Below are 20,730 nucleotides of genomic sequence, written 5' to 3'. Positions count from 1 at the left end.
TTCTATTTAATTACGTTGACTCAATGCGATGATATGTTTCTCCACCTAACTTCTTCCTATTCTCGATGATCGGAACAGTCTGATTGGTATAAATCGGATTACTTCCGTCTCCGTGGATGATCACATCCTGGTGGTTCCATTCAAACTTCACAGCCTGATGCAGAGTATAGGCCACTGCCCCAGCAGCATGTATCCAGGGTCGTCCCAACAATAGATTGTAGGTAGCAGATGTATCCAGCACTTAAAACTCAACATCAAACCAGGTTGGGCCCATCTGTAGGCTGAGGTTGATTTCTCCGATTATGGTTCTTTGAGATCCATCAAATGCCTTTACATTCATGCTTCCTGCTCGTATCTCGTGCAAACCTTTACTCAATCTCTTCAGAGTGGTTAGTGGACATATATTGAGACTCAAACCCCTATCTATCAGGACCCTCGCGATGAATTTATCTTCAAATTGCACTATTATATGTAGTGCCCTGTTGTGACTTAGTCCTTCTGGTGGCAGCTCGTCTTCATAAAAAGGTGATTTCGTGGCTTTCCAGTACCTGCCCGACCATGTTGGCCATTTCCCCACTAGTGATGTTGGTGGGTATATAGGCTTCACTAAGCACCTTCATCGGGGCATTCCTTTGTGTCTCAGAGTTTTGTAGCAGTGACAAGATAGATATTTGAGCGAGAGTTTTGTTCAAATGGTCAACCACATAGTATTCTCTTGCTTGCACTTTTCTCCAAAGGTCATCAGGGCCAGTTTCAATGACAGGCGGCTTAGATGCAGCTTCCTTGCTTGTTCCTCCAAAGTGCTCAGGTGTATAAACCCTGCCAGTTCAGGTCATGCCTTGTGTTGTACCTGTTTCTTCCATTTTTGCTTTTCCTTTCCTTCTCGCTTCCGCAACATAATCCCATGGTATAGCATCAGACTTGTAAGATGGCGTGGGTGCTACCATCACAGTGAAGGGTGGGTTACCTCAACTTTAAATGGTATTGGTGTGGTTACCTTGACTTCAAGCGTTGCTTGGGTTTGTACCATAATGGGCGTGAGGGTGACTGGAGGTGTTTTAGGATCATCCCCCTCTCGAATGAGTCCAACTGACCCTTCCGGATCCCATTCCTCATCGGTCTCTATCACATTCACTCCCTCACCTCTGTGATTCGGAATAGGATTGTTACAAACATTGGGTGTGGCTTCTTCTGCCTTTATGACCTTGGTGTCGATCAATGTCTGAATCTTGTCCTTCAGAGTGCGACACTCATCAATGGTATGGCCCTTCATGCCTGAGTGATAGGCACACGTCTTGTTTGGGTTAATCCACTGAGAAGAGTTTTCCATAGAAACGGCGGGAATGGGAGTGACATAACCAATAGCCTTCAGTCTCTCATACAATTGGTTTATAGGTTCAGCGATTTGAGTGTATTGTCTGGGTAGTCTGCGGTCGATGTTTGGTCTTGGTTTTTGGTAATTTTGGCGGGTAGGTAGTGGTGAGTGATAATATGCGGTTTGGGTTATATAGGCGTGGTAGGTGATGGCAAGTTGTTTATATCTGGGGGTGAGGGTTGGTATGTGGGTGGAGGTGTTTGGTATACGAGATGATACTTAGGACCCTGGGCCACCATTACAGCACTCACTTCTTTCTTCTTAGAGATACCTCCTGACTGCAAAGCTTTTGTTTGTGTCTTGTAGTGCTTCAAAATTTGTCACCATTCCAATCTTAATTCCTTCTTCTATTCTTTCTCCCAACTTGATAATGTCAGAGAATTTATGGTTTTCAATAACCATCAGCCTTTTATAGTACTGCGAGTCTTGAGCTCCGACGAAGAACTTATTCATTTATTCTGCTTCAAGCGTTGGCCTTACCTTTGCAGCTTAAGATCTGCGGAAAGTTTCTGTTGGTTTCTTTTTGAGATTTTGAATGTAGAAAACATCGGGTGCATTTTCTGTGTTGAACCTGAATCTATCCATGAAGTCTGACGCCATGCTCACCCAATTACCCCACTTCTTCGGGTTTTGACTGATGTACCAAGACAAAGCATCTCCTGTGATGCTTCTCATGAATAGCTTCATATTGATTCATTCATCTTTGCTCACTCCTACAAGTTTGTCACAATATGTCCTTAGATGTACCTTAGGATCACGAGTTCCATCGAACATTTCGAACTTGGGAGGTTTGTAACCCTCCGACAGTTCCATATCTGGTTGAATGCACAAGTCCTCATAATTCAAAGCTTCAATGCCCTTACCACCTTTGACGCTCTGAACTCTGCCAGTGAGTTTCTTGAGTTCTTCCACCATGTTCTTGATGAGCAGGTCCTTCTCGATTGATTTCGGTATATATAGGGTTTGTTGTGGGGTGCAGGGTAAGGTTTCCATATATATGGGATTGCTTTGGTGAACTCCGGGAATCTGGGCATAAGGATGGTCATTGGTTGAGTTTTGGGGATCAAGAGTAGGTTGGGCGCGTTCTGGGGAGCATGATAAGTGGTGGTTTACGGGTATTGAGTCGGATGATGGTGGTGTTATTGTGGAGTAGGTACTGGTGGAGGGTTGCGGTTCTGAGGAGTTGTGGTGTATTGATGTGGTGCGGGAGGCTTCGACGGTGGATTTTGATTTTGTATGTTTTGGGGTGGTGCCGGGTTTTGGGCATTTGGATTTTGTTGGCTGATATCAGGGACGTTTAGGGTGAGGGAAAGATTTGCCAAGTTTCGAACCTGCTCAAGTTCTCCTTGTAGCTCCAGGATTTTCTGTTCGAGGCGTAAGACCAATTCGTTCTGTGCCGGAATACTTCGGCCATCTGAAGTTTCAATGTTTTCTGCTATAGTAGCATTGTCTTTTCTGATACCGCTCAGATCATCCATTTTTCCTTTCCCTTTGCTTCTGCCTTTAAGATCACTTGGTGGAGGAGGAGGTGGAGGACCTCTGGATCTAGTGTGATATGCAGATGATGCTAGTATGCACGAACCAGCCTTGGGGAATGGGAATAATCAAAAGAAAGAAAAACAAACCAAGGTAACCAATTCAGTAGGGATATTTGAAAGAATGCTTGTAGTATTTAAACATGTTCCGTAAAATCATGTAATAATTCGCGTCCTAATTGGGGACCTCATTGTGCCCGAGGTAGGCCTCGGCGACATATAGACTCGGAGAAAATCGATGCCAATATTGCGTCATTTCATTAATGTGAAATGAGCCAAACTTTTACTAAATCAATAATAATAATGATGTTACTAATGACGTTTAGCATTATTACAATCGAAATCTAAACCAAGCTAGAAAATAGTAAAGAACGTCATTTGCTAAATCTATTTAGTCCCTGAGGGACCTTCTCCATGCTTGGATCTCTTGACTCCGTCAATCAGGTTCCCCAGGTCGCACATATCCAACAATAGGTAAGCCTTTGCTAGATGCCCTCCTTCATTGCCATCCGTGTTCTGACAATCTGAAAGCCTCTTCCTCATCTTTCCCTAAAACTTCATCAACCCTTGCTCTAAATATTGCAATCTCTCGGTAGACTTAGTGGCGATTTCCTTCCATTCATTAATTGCCTCCATGTCCACTTTATGTTGTTCTAGATGTCTAGCTTCAGACTCAAAAACCCTTTTGCAAAGCCTTCTATACTTGACCTGTGCCTCGGCAGCATCATCAATGATCATATTTTCCAAATTGACCCCTGGCTTGACGTCTCCCACTATATCATCTACCAACCATGATGGATAGAAATGCATATGACCGGCATGGTACCTGTCTAGCTCGATAGTCTCCCTTTCCACAATGACCTTCTGGTTCCACATATGTTGTGCCTCGAACTTGAAAGGAATGATGTCCCCTTTGAAATCTACCTTGTATTGGACCATGTTGGAAACCCGAGGTATGACCTGTTTTCTTCCTGCTTGTCTTATTACCCCTATAGGAGCATAAGGATAAATGCCTCACAACCCGATCAATACCAAATGAGTAGTATCCCTCGACCTGATGATGAACTCGCTGCTGGGAAACTACTCAAACATCCAATGTACCTTCTCGTCTGTTAGATTGCTGAAGAAACGCATCCAACTTATAGCACCTCCGGGCTGTGCAAACCTATCTGGGATGAAGGTCATTTTCTTTGGGTGATGGTAAGCTATGTAGTCATTCAATGGTCATCGCAGAAGCTCTTGGAGGTATTCTCCCCTCTGAAAGTATTTCAATAACCAGACTTGCAATAATAGATTACAACCTTCAAAATGTCCGAACCCATGCTTGCACCGATCTAGAGCGCGGTACAGTTCAGCTAGGATCATAGGAATGATGGTGTAGGTTTGCCCCTCGATGCCTTCCATTAAAGTTCTTGCAACCATAGCTAAACGAGTGTGAATCCATCCCCCTTTCATTGGAAATATCAACAAACCCAAGAAGCAAATGATAAATACATAAACTCGGCGGTGCGTCCAACCTAAGGAGGTAATGGAAAGTTCCTCATGATGAAGATGATGTGACTTACTGTGCCCGTAACGCTCATAAAGAAATTCAAATGGGATGTATGACTTCTTCAAACAAAGCAACTCATCATTCTTCTTGAAACCTGGCATTTTTAGAATACCGCGAGGGGTGCGATTCTCTGGCACTAATAACCCTGGACTATCCCATGGAAGCTTAGCAAAGCCTCTTATTTCTTCTAGGAGAGGAGTCATTTCTATGTCATCAAAGCGGAAGACGACCCTTTTCTCATCCCAGAGCATGGTAGCGGCCTCAATCAATGCCCCATTTGGTCGGATGTCTAGCAAGGACGGCGAATTACCAAGGACCCTTCTCACATGATTCTTGTCGCAAGGCGCGAGATTTTTTCACCAATCAAGTAACAGAGGTGGGATGTTTTAGACCATGCCGAACCTGGGGACTTCGTGCCTCATTTTCTGCAAGCAAATAGAGTCGGCCCTCAACCCCTCCAAATTCAACCATTTACACAATAATGATCAACATATTGGTACATTTTCTCTAAGTGATGCACATAACGTGGTAGTGTCCATTGGGATTGTGGAAAACCCGTCAGACTTTGGACAAGGCTTATCTTAGCGGGATTACGTTAACAACGTCATAACCCGTACTAGGTTTAACATGATGCATGTACATTTGATGGTGGAGTAAGGTTTCTAGAATGGTCTAGACTAGTACTCTCAAGCGGACAACTTGAGAGGAAAAGGCATGGCACCGTCGACTACACCGCTGATCGACTAGTCTACCCCAAATAAGCCTTTTCGATTTAAAAAGGGTAATTCTAGAAGAGCGCAGACACTCATCAAGTGTTGCTATGTTGATAATTGGCACGAGTGGAGTATGATGTGGAGAATGCTTTATACAGAGATAATAACATGTTTCCAAGTATTTGCATGATAATATGTAAAAGCAGCAAATACAGCAATAAGTTAAATCATAAAAAGCATAAGAAAGAAAGACAAAGGGAGAAGTTAGTTCATGGAATATATGCGAGAATATAATAAATCAAGTAAGGGAGTAGGGATGGGAGAGGCATGATATAGTAGTCAAATGAAGAGCAGTCATAGCAAATAACGGGGAAGGGATGTGCATGTTAAAATAAATTTAAACAAATAAAGGTGGAGAAGGGAAAGGATGTGCCTATTATAACAAAGAAGATAATCCACATAAGCCAAGTTCATTATGGTAAGAGCCTAAGTATCCCCAACAGAGTCGTCATGCTGTTGCATCCCGTTTTCTCGCCAGAGTGGGCCTCGACGTGAGACAACTCTTTTGGATGGCAGATAGAGTATTAAAAGAATAAGAGTCGCCACCTAGTAATTTTTAGGGTGTGTTAGGGCATCTATTGTGCAGATAACTCTGTTTGACTAGTCAACGCCACCAAAGATCGGGTAAGGGCTCAAATTACCTCAAAGAGAAGGTGTTAGGCACTCTTCGAGGTCCACGACTGTGGGTTCCGGCCGAACTTAAAATTATGTGGATTAGGCTAAGTGATCAAATAAGCAAAGGGAATATAAAGGTCAAAGAATTTTATTACAAAAGTCTTAATACGAATATATAGATACATCTATTCTAATTCTAACAGTAGACATAGAAAGGGAAAAGGGGGTCATAAGTTTTTTAGCCTAAAGGATCACCCCGTGCAACATAAGTAATATTTCGCAACTCCCTTATGGTAGGGAGTTACTCATATTATTCAGCGGGCACAGACTATCATCTCCTGCTACCCGATTACTAGGTTAACGTTATTTACCTAAAAGCGTTCTAATTCAATTCTAGATCGTGCCCTATACGTGCACTACCCGTCCCACGCCTATGGTCCAGGAGGCTTTGGACCTTTATTTAGGTAGTTCTAGACCTTATCTAGGCTGCTCAAAATGTCAAAACTAGGCGACATACAAAACACATATTGGACTTCAAATATAGCAGTTAAGGGCTCAAGTTAGCCTCCACACTTAAGCAACAAATGCACGCGAAACAGGTTTTCATGTTAGGCCGTTTCAAAATTAAGAACCTTAAGCCCTATAGACATGATTTCTATGTGACTATGCATTAAAACATACAAGCAGTTTCAAAGACTAGGCACTGCTTATCTTCAAATAATTATACGATTGTCGCATGATGATTTGAGATTGCAGATTTCCAGTTATTTAACCTATAGATGCTGTGTCTAGATGTGAATCACTAGGTGACCATGAAATCTATTGGAGGAAAGCCCAGAATTATTCATGCTTTCTAAGAATAGCATACATGAAACAATGTTTGAGCGATTTAACATTAACAAATTATGGTGAGTAATTATATCATATAGGCAGGATCTCTAACGTTCAGCACTTAAGAGCTGATTTTATCGTCATACTTTAATCATATAGGCATATTTTCTAGGTGATAGTGGCAAACGGAGAAGTCAGAATACTGTAGGCATGATTTCTAGTGAATGCTGATGCGAATTGAAATCAATGACATTTATTCCTATAGGCAGATTTTCTAGTAGCATGTAGTAGTAAGCATGATTGCAGCACTTTGAATCCATGTTTGCTCGCAGACTGTGTGTGTGTGTATGCTTCCCCTAATGGCATGATTTCTATAGTGCACATAGTGATTGAATAGCATATATATAACAAGTAAATCATTGAGTCCTATAGGCATATTATCTACCCATTTGGTATGCAAATATTAGAAATCTACCCACTCCCCACTTTACTAACACCCCAATCATTTATAAAATGTTATTACATGCCCATTAATGAGTAAGATACAAATGTTATACAAATAATGACAATAGGCCCACAACATGCCCAGATAAAATACCCAGTATTGTCTGGGCCTTCAGCAATTCTCACACAGCATACCCAGACTTCTAACAAGGAGCTGTATTCATCAAATAGATAATAGGAAAAGAGGGGTTGAATGGGGGTAGTTTAAGTTTCAGGGAATGACTAAGGACCCAAATCCTAGTGTGTCAGAGTTCACAAGGGCCTCAAATGGACCCCGAGCAGTGCTCACACTAGGGAGGTCAGCAATAAAGCCTAGGTAGCCTTGGCTTTCAGCCGGCTAAGAATGAGAAATTTAAGAGAGCATAGGTAACAAGTGAAGGAGAGTGGACCAAGGTTGAGACGCAGGAATTTAAGGATACACTTATAATTTAAAACAAACATGGCTAAGTTGAGCATATAGAGGAGATAATCGAACATGTCACAGGATTTAAAAGAAAATTTAGTAAAGATTTTGAAGCAGGTTCAACATTTAGCACATAGGCAGTCACATATTGGCAGAGTTAAGGAAAGAACAAGTTTGCTGGATTGACAAAGATTATCATGCACGAATGCCCAATACCAAACAAGTGAAAACCTAATGGTCCAAATTATGCTAAGTATATATCCTAGTTCTATAAAATTGCCATGTTAATTTCACATCAGACAATAGAACATGCATTAGGCATGATGGGGCAACACATATTATGACAATTACTGGTGAATCAAGTGAGCCAAAAACATGTTGAGGGACATATTAACAGGGAATTAGTTATGGTTGGTAGAGAAGGATCTTAACACAGACTTAAAATATACTACATAGGCAAGATTACCATTACAGAGATTCAGAACAGAATGGGAAAACAAGCTCATATCGGATAGTAAATGTAAACATTCAGGTTTTGGACACAATAGACTAATTAACTAAAGAAAGTACAAATTATGCAGATGAAGCATATTCAAATAACAGAATTGACATTTTAAGCAGACTAAACACTAAAGAGATGCTAACAAGTACAAAGGTCACACACAGCAGTAGTTCAGAACACATTGGCTAAACGGATTTAAGAGAATCTAAATTGCTCAAATTAGGCATAAGCATGTTTCAGAGTAGCCATATTATGTGAAATTAAATGCTAAAGAGACCTAAAACTGAGGTAAAGCTGGCCGAATTGGACACAAGGGCAGTCAAGAAACATATTAAGCTATGAATTTCAGAAGTGAGAACATATGCGAATCACAGGCATATAAGAATGAAATTGCAGAAGTCCAGTAACTTACCAGTTAAACGAATAACAGTAAAGAGCAAAAATTCTACAAGAACCCAGAATCTCAATGCGTCAAAGTTCCCAGGAGCTTCGAAAGAACTCCAAAAAATGCTCGCACCAAGAGAAGGTTTAATAACAGAGTCTTAGTGGCCTTGGCTTTCAGCCGGCCAAAACCAGAATACAGAACAAGAGAATAGCAGAACAAAGCCTCAAATCTTTTAGTGAAAATATGTCGATTCCCGTCTCTCCCCTTAAAGGGGAATGGGGAGGGGTTTATATAATAGTAGAAATTGTGCTATTTTGGTATACATAAAAAGAAATTATGTACGAGTATAGGCTATTACCGCAAAATTGTGCAAATAGCTTTTAAAATACTAATGTAATTATATAAAATGAAGTAAAAATATATGAAACGTGTATTATGAATGCAAATTATAATTTAGGTAATTAAGTCATCCCAAAATAATTGAAAGGAGTAATTAATAAATTATTCAAGTAATTTAAATGCAGAAAAATTAAATTTAAAGCTCTAAAAATTATAATTTTTTCTAGAAAAATGCTTGTATAGATTTGTAAACTAAATAATGATGCAAAATGATGTTTTGAAAGTATTTATATTATTTGAAAAAATATGAGGGCAAAATTGGGTATCAACACCTAATCCTCGACCTCCATACCTTCCTATCAATGGTCATGTCCTCGGTCAGTTGAAGTTGCGCCATGTCTTGCCTAATAACCTCTCCCCACCTCTTCTTTGGCCTACCTCTACCTCTCTGTAGGCCCTCCAATATCAACCTCTCACACCTCCTCACCGGGGCGTCTGTGCTCCTCCTCCTCACATGACCAAACCACCTAATCCACGCTTCCCGCATCTTGTCCTCAATAGGGGCCACACCCACCTTGTCGCGAATAACCTCATTTCTGATCCTATCTAACCTGGTGTGCCCGCACATCCATCCCAACATCCTCATATCTGATACCTTCATCTTCTGGACACGAGCGATCTTGACTGGCCAACACTCAGCCCCATACAACATCGTTGGTCTGACCACCACTATGTAGAACTTACCCTTAAGTTTCAATGGCACCTTCTTCTCACACAAAATACTGGAAGCGAGTCTCCATTTCATCCATCCTACCCCAATACGATGGGTGACATCTTTATCAATCTCCCCATCCCCCTGAATAATATACCTAAGGTACTTAAAACTCCCTCTCCTAAGGATGACCTACGAGTCCAGCCTCACCTCCCCTTCCCTTCCTTGAGTCTCGCCACTGAACTTACACTCCAAGTATTCTGTCTTGGTCCTTCTCAACTTGAAACCTTTAGATTCCAGGGTCTGCCTCCATATCTCTAATTACACGTTCACACTGTCTCGTGTCTCGTCAATCAATATAATATCATCTGCAAATAGTATGCACTACGACACCTCCCCTTAGATGTGGCGCGTCAGTACATCCATCACCAAAGCAAACAAAAAAGGGTTGAGTGCCGACCCCTGATGCAACCCTATCATAACCGAAAAATAGTCTGAGTCCCCACCCACCATCCTTACTCGGGTCTTTACTCCATCATACATGTACTTAATCAACCTAACGTAGGCAACCAGTACACCTTTAGCCTCCAAACATCTCCAAAAAACCTCCCTCAGAACTTTATCATACGCCTTTTCTAAGTCGATGAACACCATATACAAGTCCTTCTTTCTCTCCCTATACTGCTTCATCAATCTCCTAACAAGGTGGATAGCTTCTGTAGTCAAACGCCCCGGCATAAACCCGAACTGGTTCTCAGAAATAGACACAGTCCTACTCACCCTTAGCTCTACCACTCTCTCCCAGACTTTCATAGTATGGCTAAGAAGTTTGATACCCCGATAGTTATTGTAATTTTGGATATTACCCTTGTTCTTGTATACAGGAACCATCGTGCTCCACCTCCACTCTTCGGGCATCTTATTCGTTCTAAAAATAACATTAAATAACCTAGTGAGCCACTCCAAGCCTTCCTTGCCCGCGCTCTTCCAAAACTCCACCGGGATTTCATCCGGCCTGGTCCTTTTGCCCCTGCTCATCTTATGCATATCCCCCTCAACTTCATCAAATATAATCCACCTACAATACCCAAAGTCACAACGACTCCCAGAGAGTTCCAAATCACCTAGTACAATGCTCATATCCCCCTCATCGTTCAAGAGACTATGGAAGTAGGTCTGCCATCTCTGACGGATAAGCCCCTCATCCAAAAAATTCTACCTTCTTCGTCCTTGATGCACTTCACTTGGTCCAAGTCACGAGCCTTCCTTTATTGCGCCTTGGCTAACCTGAACAACCTTTTATCCCCCACCTCGGCCCTCGAGTTCCTCATTCAAACGGCTAAAAGTTGCAGTTTTGGCCGCCGTAACTGCTAGCTTTACGTCTTTCTTAGCTAACTTATAATTCTCCCTATTCGCCCTCTTCTCCTCCTCGTCTACACTTTCCACTAGCTTCAGATACGCTGATTTATTGGTTTCTACTTTTCCTTGAACCTCTCCATTCCACCACCAGTCTCCTTTGTGACCACTAGAGTAACCCTTTGAGACCCATAATACCTCTCTTGCGGCTTTCATAATGTACATCGCAGTTGTGGTCCACATAGCGCTTGCATCACCACTACTCCCCCAAGCCCCTATAGTCACCAGCTTGACCCCCCAACTCCTGCACTTTAGCTTCCGTCAAGGCTCCCCAATTTATCCTATGTTGGCTATACATCGCCCTCTTTTTCCTCTTCCTCTTCCTCGTGATCTCAAGGTCCATGACCAGGAGCCTATGAAGGGTGGAGAGGTTCTCACTCGGGATGACCTTGCAATCCGTGCAAAGACCTCTATCAGACTTCGTGCAGAGTAAATAATCAATCCGAGTCTCGGCCACCGAACTCCGAAAGGAGACCAAGTGATCCCTCTTCTTTGAAAAAGTTGAGTTTGCTATCTCCAAATCAAATGCTCTAGCAAAGTCCGGCATAGAGGTTCCTCCTCCGTTTCTATCTCCAAAACCAAAGCCACCATGCACATCATCATACCCCCCAGACATCGCTCCAATGTGGCCGTTGAAATCTCCTCCTATGAAAAGCTTCTCGGTATGCGGGATACCACGCACCATCTCATCCAAATCCTCCCAGAAACACCTCTTGACTTCCTCATCCAAGTCTGCTTAGGGTGTGTACGCACTGATTATGTTCAAAGTAAAACCTCCAACAACTAGCTTAATAGTCATCAGCCTGTCATTCACCCTCCTAACTTCCACCACTAGTTTACATAGGTCCTTATCAACCAAGATACCTACCCCGTTCCTGCCCCTATCCTCCCAGAATACCAAAGTTTGAAACTGCCCACATCCCGTGCCTTATCTCCTACTCACCTAGTCTCCTATACACAAGCTATATTAATCTTTCTTTTCTCGAGAATCTTCGCTAACTCTACAGATTTTCCAAGTCAAAGTTCCTATGTTCCAAGACCCCACTCTCAGCCTAGTAGCTCCCTTAGGCGCACCCCCTCCCCCTCGCTGACACCTCCGAGGATAAGACCTTACCCTACCATCGTTCACCAAAGCCACTATAATCTAGGAGTCACTATGCAGCACTATCCCGAAAACAAGCGACAAAAATGAATTACCGAAATATAATCTACTACTAAAGGTCGCAAAACTGGTAAAGAAATAAAATAAAGGAACTAATGGGAACTATAATCTACAAATAAATGTCAGAAAAACAGGTGAAGAAATAAAACAAAGGAACTAAAGAAACTATAATCTACAACTAAAGGATTGAAAAACAGGTGAAGAAATAAAACAAAGGAACTAAAGGAACTATAATCTACAACTAAAGGATAGAAAAATAGATGAAGAAATACAATACAAGAGCTAAACGCTGCCCCAACGCAAATTGAATAAAAATCTTGAGGAGGTGGTACAGAAAAGATACTAAACCTGCTGGATATGAGTATACTATTTTCCATCTCTGACAGCCAATGGATCAGCCCCATACGGGTTGTGCCGAAAAAGAGGACATGACGGTGGTGAAAAACTAGGATAACGAGCTAATTCCTACCAGAACAGTTACGGGTTGGAGGATGTGCATAGACTACCGAAGGCTGAACGATGCAACAGGGAAGGATCACTTCCCTCTTTCATTCATTGATCAGATGTTAGAGAATGTGGCAGGGCGTGGATGTTACTGCTTCTTAGATGGATATTCATTATACAATTAAATACCCATTGCTCCCGAAGATGTTGATAAAACCACATTTACCTACCTTCCCGAATCTTTGCATACCGGAGAATGCCTTTCGGACTTTGCAATGCACCAGCTACTTTTTCAGAGGTGCATGATGTCAATCTTTTTATATTTGAACGGGAAGTGTCTAGAGGTGTTCATGGATGCCTTTACTCTATTTGCAGATGACTTAAAGGATTGCTTAAGGAATCTCGAACTTGTACTGTAATGATATGAAGACACTCACCTAGTACTCAACTGAGAAAAATGTCACTTCATGGTTAAGGAGGGGATAGTCTTAGGCCATAAAGTCATAGTGGAAGGTATCGAGGTCGATAGAGCTAAAGTAGATGTGATCGCTAAGCTCCCACCACCAACTTCAATGAAGAGAATCAGAAGCTTTTTGGGGCATGCAGGGTTCTATAGAAGGTTCATCAAGAATTTCTCCAGCATCACCAAGAACTTAACAACATTACTTGCCAAGGTTGTGATGTTTGTGTTCGATGTAGAGTGCCTCATAGCATTCGAACTGATCAAGGAAAAGCTAGTGAGTGCTCCCATAATGGTGACTCCTGACTGGAGCGAACCCTTCGAGATCATGTGCGATACTAGTGATGTGACAATGGGAGCAGTGCTTGGGAAGAGAAGAGATAAAATGTTCAAACCCATTTACTATGCAAGCTGGACCTTGAATGATGCTCAAGTGAACTATGCCACCATGGAGAAGGAGTTCTTTGCAATGGTATTCGCTTTCCACCAGTTCAGATCCTATCTAGTAGGAAGCAAGGTGATAGTGCATATTGATCACTCGGCACTGAAGTATTTACGAGCAAGAAAGAGTCCAAACCATATCTGATGTAGTGGTTATTATTGCTGCAAGAGTTTGATCTTGAAATCAAGTGGCTGACTACCTATCGCGATTGGAGAAACCACTTGTTGAAGCGGTGGACATTCGAGAAGACTTCCCAAATGAGCAAATTTTTTCCATTGCAACGGTCTCTGATGGACTGCCATGGTACGCTGACATAGCCAACTTTTTGGCTAGTGTATGGCTACCACACAACTTGCCCTTCGACCAGAAGAGAAAGTTGCAAAGCGAGGTGAAAAGCTACTTCTAGAATGACCCCTATTCGTTTAAATTATGTGCAGATGGAGTGATTCGGAGATGTGTACCAGAAGGGGAAATTGGGAAGTATATTGTCCCATTGTCATGATGGAGAAGCTGGAGGAAATAGGATAGCAGCGAAGGCCATGAAGGGCGGTTTTTACTGGCCATCCCTGTAGAAGGATGCAAGACCTTACGTGGCTGCATGTGAAAAGTGCCAACAGACAGGTAAGATTAGTAAGAGGGACGAGATGCCCCTGAATTCCATTTTTTTATGTGAAATATTCGATGTCTGGGGCATCGACTTCATGGGTCCTTTCCCATCGTCCCTGTAGCACCCCGGAAAATTTCGAAATACTTAAGTGCTATTAAGAAAGTTAACGTGTGCTAATTATATTATTTTGTGTGAATACGGGGACTATTAAAATAATGGATATTAATTGGATATAATAATAAGTGTACGAGGTATATTAGAAGTGATATAGGGCATAAGGAGAGCCCTTGGGACAAATTAACTTGGAAATTACGTGATAGACTAAAGTTCCAAATGAGTACGCACAAGACCTAAGTCTGGACGAGAATATATATATATATATATATATATATATAATATGTTATGTGATTTGGAACCTATAAATGAAAGATCTTCGAGTCTAGTTTCTAACGCTTCAAACTGTTTGTCATTTAGATATTCCTAAAAGAAGTTATGACCAAATTATCAAAGGTTGGCAGAGGAGTGAACTGGGGATGCGAAGCATCCGGGGCCACATCCGAAAGAATGGCTGGCAGTGAAGTACTGCCATAGCATCCAGGTCTACATCCGAGATTCAAAGAGGAGTGAACCGGGGATGCAAAGCATCCAGGGCCGCCTCCGAAACTCAGAAATCTGGGCCTATAAATACAAAATCGGGAGAAGAGAATATTTTTTGTATTGGGGGTTAGGGTTCTTGAGGTGAAGAGGTGATTTTGAGCTCAAATCAAGTCCAATCAACTAAGGTAATTCGTTAATGATGGTTTGGGTTGATTCTTACTCAATATACATGAGTTCTAACATCATTCTTACATCCAAATACTAGATTTCATCATCAAATCTTCAAGAACACAAAAATCACCAAAGTTGTGATTTTTAAAGATTGATCTACTAGAGGTAATTCCAATGCTTCAAACTCATTTATTATGAGTAGTTAGAAGTATTTGTTACAACTTTGAATGGTTGAAAGATTGGATTATGAAACTCTAGTTCATGGCATGACTATGTAGTTTTGAGAAAATAAAAGAGAAGATGAATGATAATCTTGGCGATGAAATTGATGAATACAATGAACCTATAGAATTATTTGTTAGCAAAAGATGGAAGTGATCAACTAAGTAATCACCCGAATTGTACATTTTGCAAGTGTTGATTATAGAAGATGATGAATAGTAACTTGGTGGCATTGGACAATTGATGCAGTAGTATCATTAATGACTTTGAATAGGTATTAAAATATAAGAATGAAGTTGAATGGTCTAGGATCTGAATCTATTTGACGATTTGAGTTGTTGGAGGCTTGTGGCCAACTTATGAGCTATATATGAATATTGATCAATATTTTAGGTCATATTTTGATGTAATTAGGATATCTAAGAGCCCGTTTGGACATAACAAATTTTTTCCTTTTTTTCAAAATTTTTTATTTTTTTCGAAATCAGTTTTTGTTCATAAAATTTCCAAATTTCACTGAAGATGCATTTTGGAAATTTTCGAAAATTTTAAAAACTCCAAAAAGTTGTTTTTCAAAATTTTCACTCAAATCACTCACAAAACTTCAAAAACAACCTAAAATTATATTCATGTCCAAACACAACTCTTTAATTTCAAATACCATTTTCACTTGAAAAATGCTTCCCCCTATTTTGGAATTTTATAATTCTTATGTCCAAACGCCCACTAATTGTAGATATCGACTTGTTGGTGATGTTTGAGTATTTTAATCAACACCGGAATGATGGAAGAGGATTGAAAGCTTGTGAATGTTAATAAAGTGAAAGCGAGGTAAGTTGATTAAAACTTACTCTACTTGAGGGACTTTCTCTAAAAGCATGTTTTGAGGTAATACTTAAGTTGTTTGCAAATGTGCTTTCGTGCTTGTGGGGACAAACAAGTACAGATGTTTCCATATATATATATATATATATATATATATATATATATATATATATATATATATATATATATATATATATATATATATATATATATATATATATATTACGATGTTCTGCATCAGGGATGTTAAAAGTTATGTATGATAGTCAAAGATTTAATGGGCAACTCGAATATATTCCTAACACTTGGGGACATGTGCGATTTGAATTAAATTCAAGTATTGGCGGAGAAAAAGGAAGTACTTTGAATTGTACTTGGGATTAAGTGGAATAAGAGGGTATTTTAATGTGTACACACTTAGCACGAAATGAAATAGAAAAGGGTGATGTAATGTGCATTCCTGAATGAGAAGAGACTTTTCTATACAAAAATAAAGTATGCTAGTTAAAAAGCACGGGTTCAAAGAAGAGCACTAATATTAAAAGGGTGTGAGTACCATCGTGATAACGATGACTCTCGACTGTTGAAAGCTTATGGGCTACAATAGCATGTATATGGTGCGCATGGAAATAAATGCAATCCCAAAGTTTTAGTAGAAAAATATCACAAGATACTCAATGGTATCAAGGAATTGGTAAAAGTTAAGAAATAAAACTGGAACACAGATGTCCGCGAGTAGGTGGAAAACTAGTGTCATGAAATCGAACGAACTGAGTTGAATTATTTTTAGAGTAAACTTGTTGGTAGCAATAGTTATCAAGTTATGAATCTAACATGAGCTCATGAGCGAAGGTTGGGAATATGAAATTATCATATGATGGATAAATCTTAGACAAATATCTTATTAATTTTTGGAAGGAATAAAAGAACATTCCAAAATAATTTTGATGATTAGAGAATATTAAAAGTCTAAGGCGGGAAAACTTTTACTGGAAACAGGATTCATAAAAGATAATAGACTAATTTGAAAGTATTTGTTATAATAAAACTTTGAGACTATGAGTTGGAATGGATAAGTTTATAGGTACCAAGTGGACAATATAACTTCGCTCTCACCAAGCATGAGACATAGCTTCGAGGAAGCTGAGAATTTAGGCAGCATGGAAATGTGTCATTCTATATTATTCAAAAAAATGTGAAATTTGTAAAAGTACCAATCATAGAGAGATTTTGGTTTACTTGAAGATACTTTTCAGATACAAGTTGACATATTCAAGATGAAAGACTACACATATGTTCAGTAGTGATATGGGTACTATGTCGAGTGGCTATTATTAATATTGAGCAGTACACAGGTATGTAAATACTCAAAGTACAAAAGTATATATTTGATGCACTTATGATATATGTAAGGTCATGTGGGGCCTAAATAGTTTATCATATTCTATATTGCTAGTTGTTGAGCTATATTGTTATTGGTGCCCGTGTGGGGGCTTGTTCTGGGCAGGTTAAATTTTTTGGATAGTCCTAGTTATAAGAAAAACTTTGCCGAATATTTTAAGAATTTGTAAAGGTAGCCAAATTTTGAGGGTCATAAGTAAGTTGAGATTTTGGAAAGGAATTATAATACCCTTATAAAGTCAATAAGTGCCTATGCATGGTGGTTGGAGATAAAAGGATGGTAACTCTATGCTTAGAAGTGACTTGTAAAACATTCGAGGACGAATGTTCTTAAGTGGGGGAGAATGTAGCACCCCGAAAAATTTTGAAATACTTAAGTGTTATTTAGAATCTATTAAATGAAATATCTTCGAGTTAGTTTCTAACGCTGCAAACCGTTTTTCGTTTGGATATTCCTACAGGAAGTTATGACCAAATTACCAAAGGCTGGCAGAGGAGTGAACTGGGGATACGAAGCATCTAGGGCCGCGTCCGAAAGAAAAGCTGGCAGTGAAGTATTGACATAGCATCCGGGTATGTATCCTAGATTCAAAGAGGAGTGAACTGGGGAGGGGAAGCATCCGGGGCCGCCTCCGAAACTCAGAAATCTGGGCCTATAAATACAAAATCGGGGGAAGAGCGTATTTTATGTATTGGGGGTTAGGGTTCTTGAGGTGAAGAGGTGATTTTGAGCTCAAATCAAGTCCAATCAACTAAGGTAAGTTATTAATGATGTTTTGGGTTGATTCTTACTCAATATACATGAGTTCTAACAACATTCTTACAACCAAATACTAGATTTCATCATCAAATCCTCAAGAACACAAAAATCACCAAAAGTTGTGATTTTTCAAGATTGATCTACTAGAGGTAATTCCAATGCTTCAAACTCGTTTACTATGAGTAGTTAGAAGTATTTGAAGTATTTGTTACAAGTTTTAATGGTTGAAAGATTGGATTATGAAACTCTAGTTCATGGCAGAATAGTACTTTTGAGAAAATAAGAGAGAAGATGAATGGTAATCTTGGCGATGAAATTGATGAATACAATGAGCCTATGGAATTATTTGTTAGCAAAAGATGGAAGTGATCAACTAAGTAATCACCTGAATTGTACATTTTGCAAGTGTTGATTATAGAAGATGATGAATAGTAACTTGGTGGCATTGGACAATTGATGTAGTATCATTAATGACTTTGAATGGGTATTAAAATATAAGAATAAAGTTGAATGGTCTAGCATCTGAATCAATTTGACGATTTGAGTTGTTGGAGGCTTGTGGCCAACTTATGAGCCATATATGAACATTGATCAATATTTTAGATCATATTTTGATGTAATTAGGATATCTAGTTGTAGATATCGACTTGTTGGTGATGTTTGAGTATTTTAATCAACATTGGAATGATGAAAGAGGATTGAAAGCTTGTGAATGTTAATAAAGCCAAAGCGAGGTAAATTGATTAAAACTTACTCTACTTGAGGGACTTTCTCTAAAAGCATGTTTTGAGTTAATACTTAAGGTGTTTGCAAATATGCTTTCGTGCTTTTGGGGATAAACAAGTACGGATGTCTCCATGTACTAAAATATTATGTTGCATATGTAGTGTCATGCTGTTTTATAAAATTTATTTTAAATCTTGTTGGCAAAATGACACTCAAGGTAAATTTTATAAGATTTTATCAAAACTTACATATTGAAAAGAGTATACATATTTGAATGCTAAAGATAAGTTTTAATGGAAAGTATTTCTTTTGAAAATTGATGAGCAGAATAGCACTTGTGGTATCTTTTAAAGATTGATGTTAAATTACTAAAGGCTTTAGCATATAAAAGGTTGTTTATTTATTTTTGTTCAAATGATTTAGATTTTCTATAAATGCTATAATTTGATAAAAATAGATTTTTTGAAGCTACTATGCTATGAATCTATTTTTGAAGTATCAAATATTTTGGGAGTTATTTGTGTTCACCGATATTGACTTCGAATATATTGTGTTCGTTGTCATGAAAGTACACGTGCATGTGTAGGCGTAGATGGCCACTTTGTGGTATAGACTACGGCAGAGTGCTCTCCCTCGAGAGAGTACTAATTTGTGCTATTATTAGCATGGCTGAGGCGATTCGTACGGCACTACGATGAGACGACCTGAGCAAGTAGGGTATATGATACTTGCCTCTAGGTACAAAACCTAGTTGACCTTCTTATGTCGGTGATGGTATAGTACTCCCAGTGAAAGGTAAGGATGATTTTCTTATGTTTAGGCCTAAGGAGCCGAAAGTGATTTCTATGACTTAAAGCAAATGGAATTATTTTGTTTGATTTTATTTAAAATCTTGGGTTGATATAAATATTTTAAAAGTATATATTGTGGGTTATGTTTTACTTGTCTTTTATTTAAAATGACAAGGATCGTGAATTGATAAAATTTCTTATCGTTTTATATCAAATATTGATACATTATTTTTATAAAGTTTGTCCCAAGAACTTAAGTTAGAGAGAGTCTGACACTTATTGAGTACCGTTGTGATGTACTCAGTTCTTAGGGGCTCCCTCCAGGGTCCCACTTACTTTACATGTTTCAGGATGATGTATGATATGTGGCATGCAGTCATGCTAGGATGACTCTCTTTCCGAGGTATTATAAAGCAACACTTTTATTTCGTGGTAGCTATCATGTTCTTTCTTATTTTATTTTGTTGGAATTACTCCAAGTGTTGGTTCTATTCTTTGGTATAGAGGCTCCATAGATAGTTGTGGGATTGTAAAAATAGGATTGTGGACGTCATGCATAAAGGAATAATCATTTAATTTGATTATATAATTTTTATGAAATGTTTCATGTATGACTTTGGAAAAGAAAAAAATATGTTGTGACTTGATTTGAAAATGTACAAGATTTTCAATTGGCTTCCGCAATTATACTTGGTCTTAACATATGGGTTGGTTCACTCGGGTCGGGTAGTGTGCCGGGTGTCGGTCACCTGAATTTGGGTCGTGACAGCCCCATTCCTATGAGTACATCCCAATGGTTGTTGACTACGTCTCCAAGTAGGTCGAGGCAATCCCCACTAGGAAAAAACAATGCTCGGGTAGTATGTGAATTTCTTCAGAAGAATATTTTCACCCGCTTTGGAACTCCCCAAGTCATTATCAATGACAATGGGTCACATTTTGTAAATAAACAGTTTGGCACTCTGCTGTCTAAATATGGGGTAACTCATAAAACAGGAACCCCATATCATGCTCAAACTAGTGGGCAGGTAGAATTAGCTAACCGTGAACTCAAAAGAATTCTAGAAAAAATGGTTAGTGCTTCCAGAAAGGATTGGTCAATAAAGTTAGATGAAGCTCTATAGGAGTATAGAACGACGTTCAAAACAACCATAAGGACTTCTCCCTTCAACTTGGTATA

The 20,730-nt window shown here is 39.4% G+C and overlaps 2 protein-coding genes across 2 annotated transcripts; both read right to left on the bottom strand.

Moving 5' to 3' along the window:
* Positions 1-1,864: 1,864 nt before the first annotated feature.
* LOC138895360 (uncharacterized) lies at positions 1,865-2,290 on the bottom strand. The gene is made up of 2 exons (XM_070180041.1): positions 2,123-2,290; positions 1,865-2,056 (listed from the first exon to the last, which is right to left on the bottom strand). The coding sequence occupies exons 1-2, from the start codon at positions 2,288-2,290 to the stop codon at positions 1,865-1,867; spliced, it is 360 nt and encodes a 119-aa protein (XP_070036142.1).
* Positions 2,291-11,141: 8,851 nt separating this feature from the next.
* Positions 11,142-11,627, bottom strand: LOC138895359 (uncharacterized). Its single transcript, XM_070180040.1, has one exon. It carries the CDS (start codon positions 11,625-11,627, stop codon positions 11,142-11,144), a length of 486 nt encoding a protein of 161 aa, XP_070036141.1.
* Between the last annotated feature and the right edge of the window lie 9,103 nt (positions 11,628-20,730).

The sequence above is a fragment of the Nicotiana tomentosiformis genome, chromosome 7 (assembly GCF_000390325.3).
Source record: "Nicotiana tomentosiformis chromosome 7, ASM39032v3, whole genome shotgun sequence".
In the NCBI taxonomy this organism is placed as follows: Eukaryota; Viridiplantae; Streptophyta; class Magnoliopsida; order Solanales; family Solanaceae; genus Nicotiana; species Nicotiana tomentosiformis.
This window is presented reverse-complemented; position numbering and strand designations above follow the sequence as displayed.

Coding starts and splice junctions, on each gene's coding strand:
- LOC138895359 (XM_070180040.1), bottom strand. CDS start 11,627: ATGGTGCGTGGTATCCCGCATACCGAGAAGCTTTTCATAGGAGGAGAT.
- LOC138895360 (XM_070180041.1), bottom strand. CDS start 2,290: ATGGTGGAAGAACTCAAGAAACTCACTGGCAGAGTTCAGAGCGTCAAA. Junction 2,057..2,122: donor ATGGAACTCGTGATCCTAAG/GTACATCTAAGG, acceptor ATCAATATGAAG/CTATTCATGAGAAGCATCAC.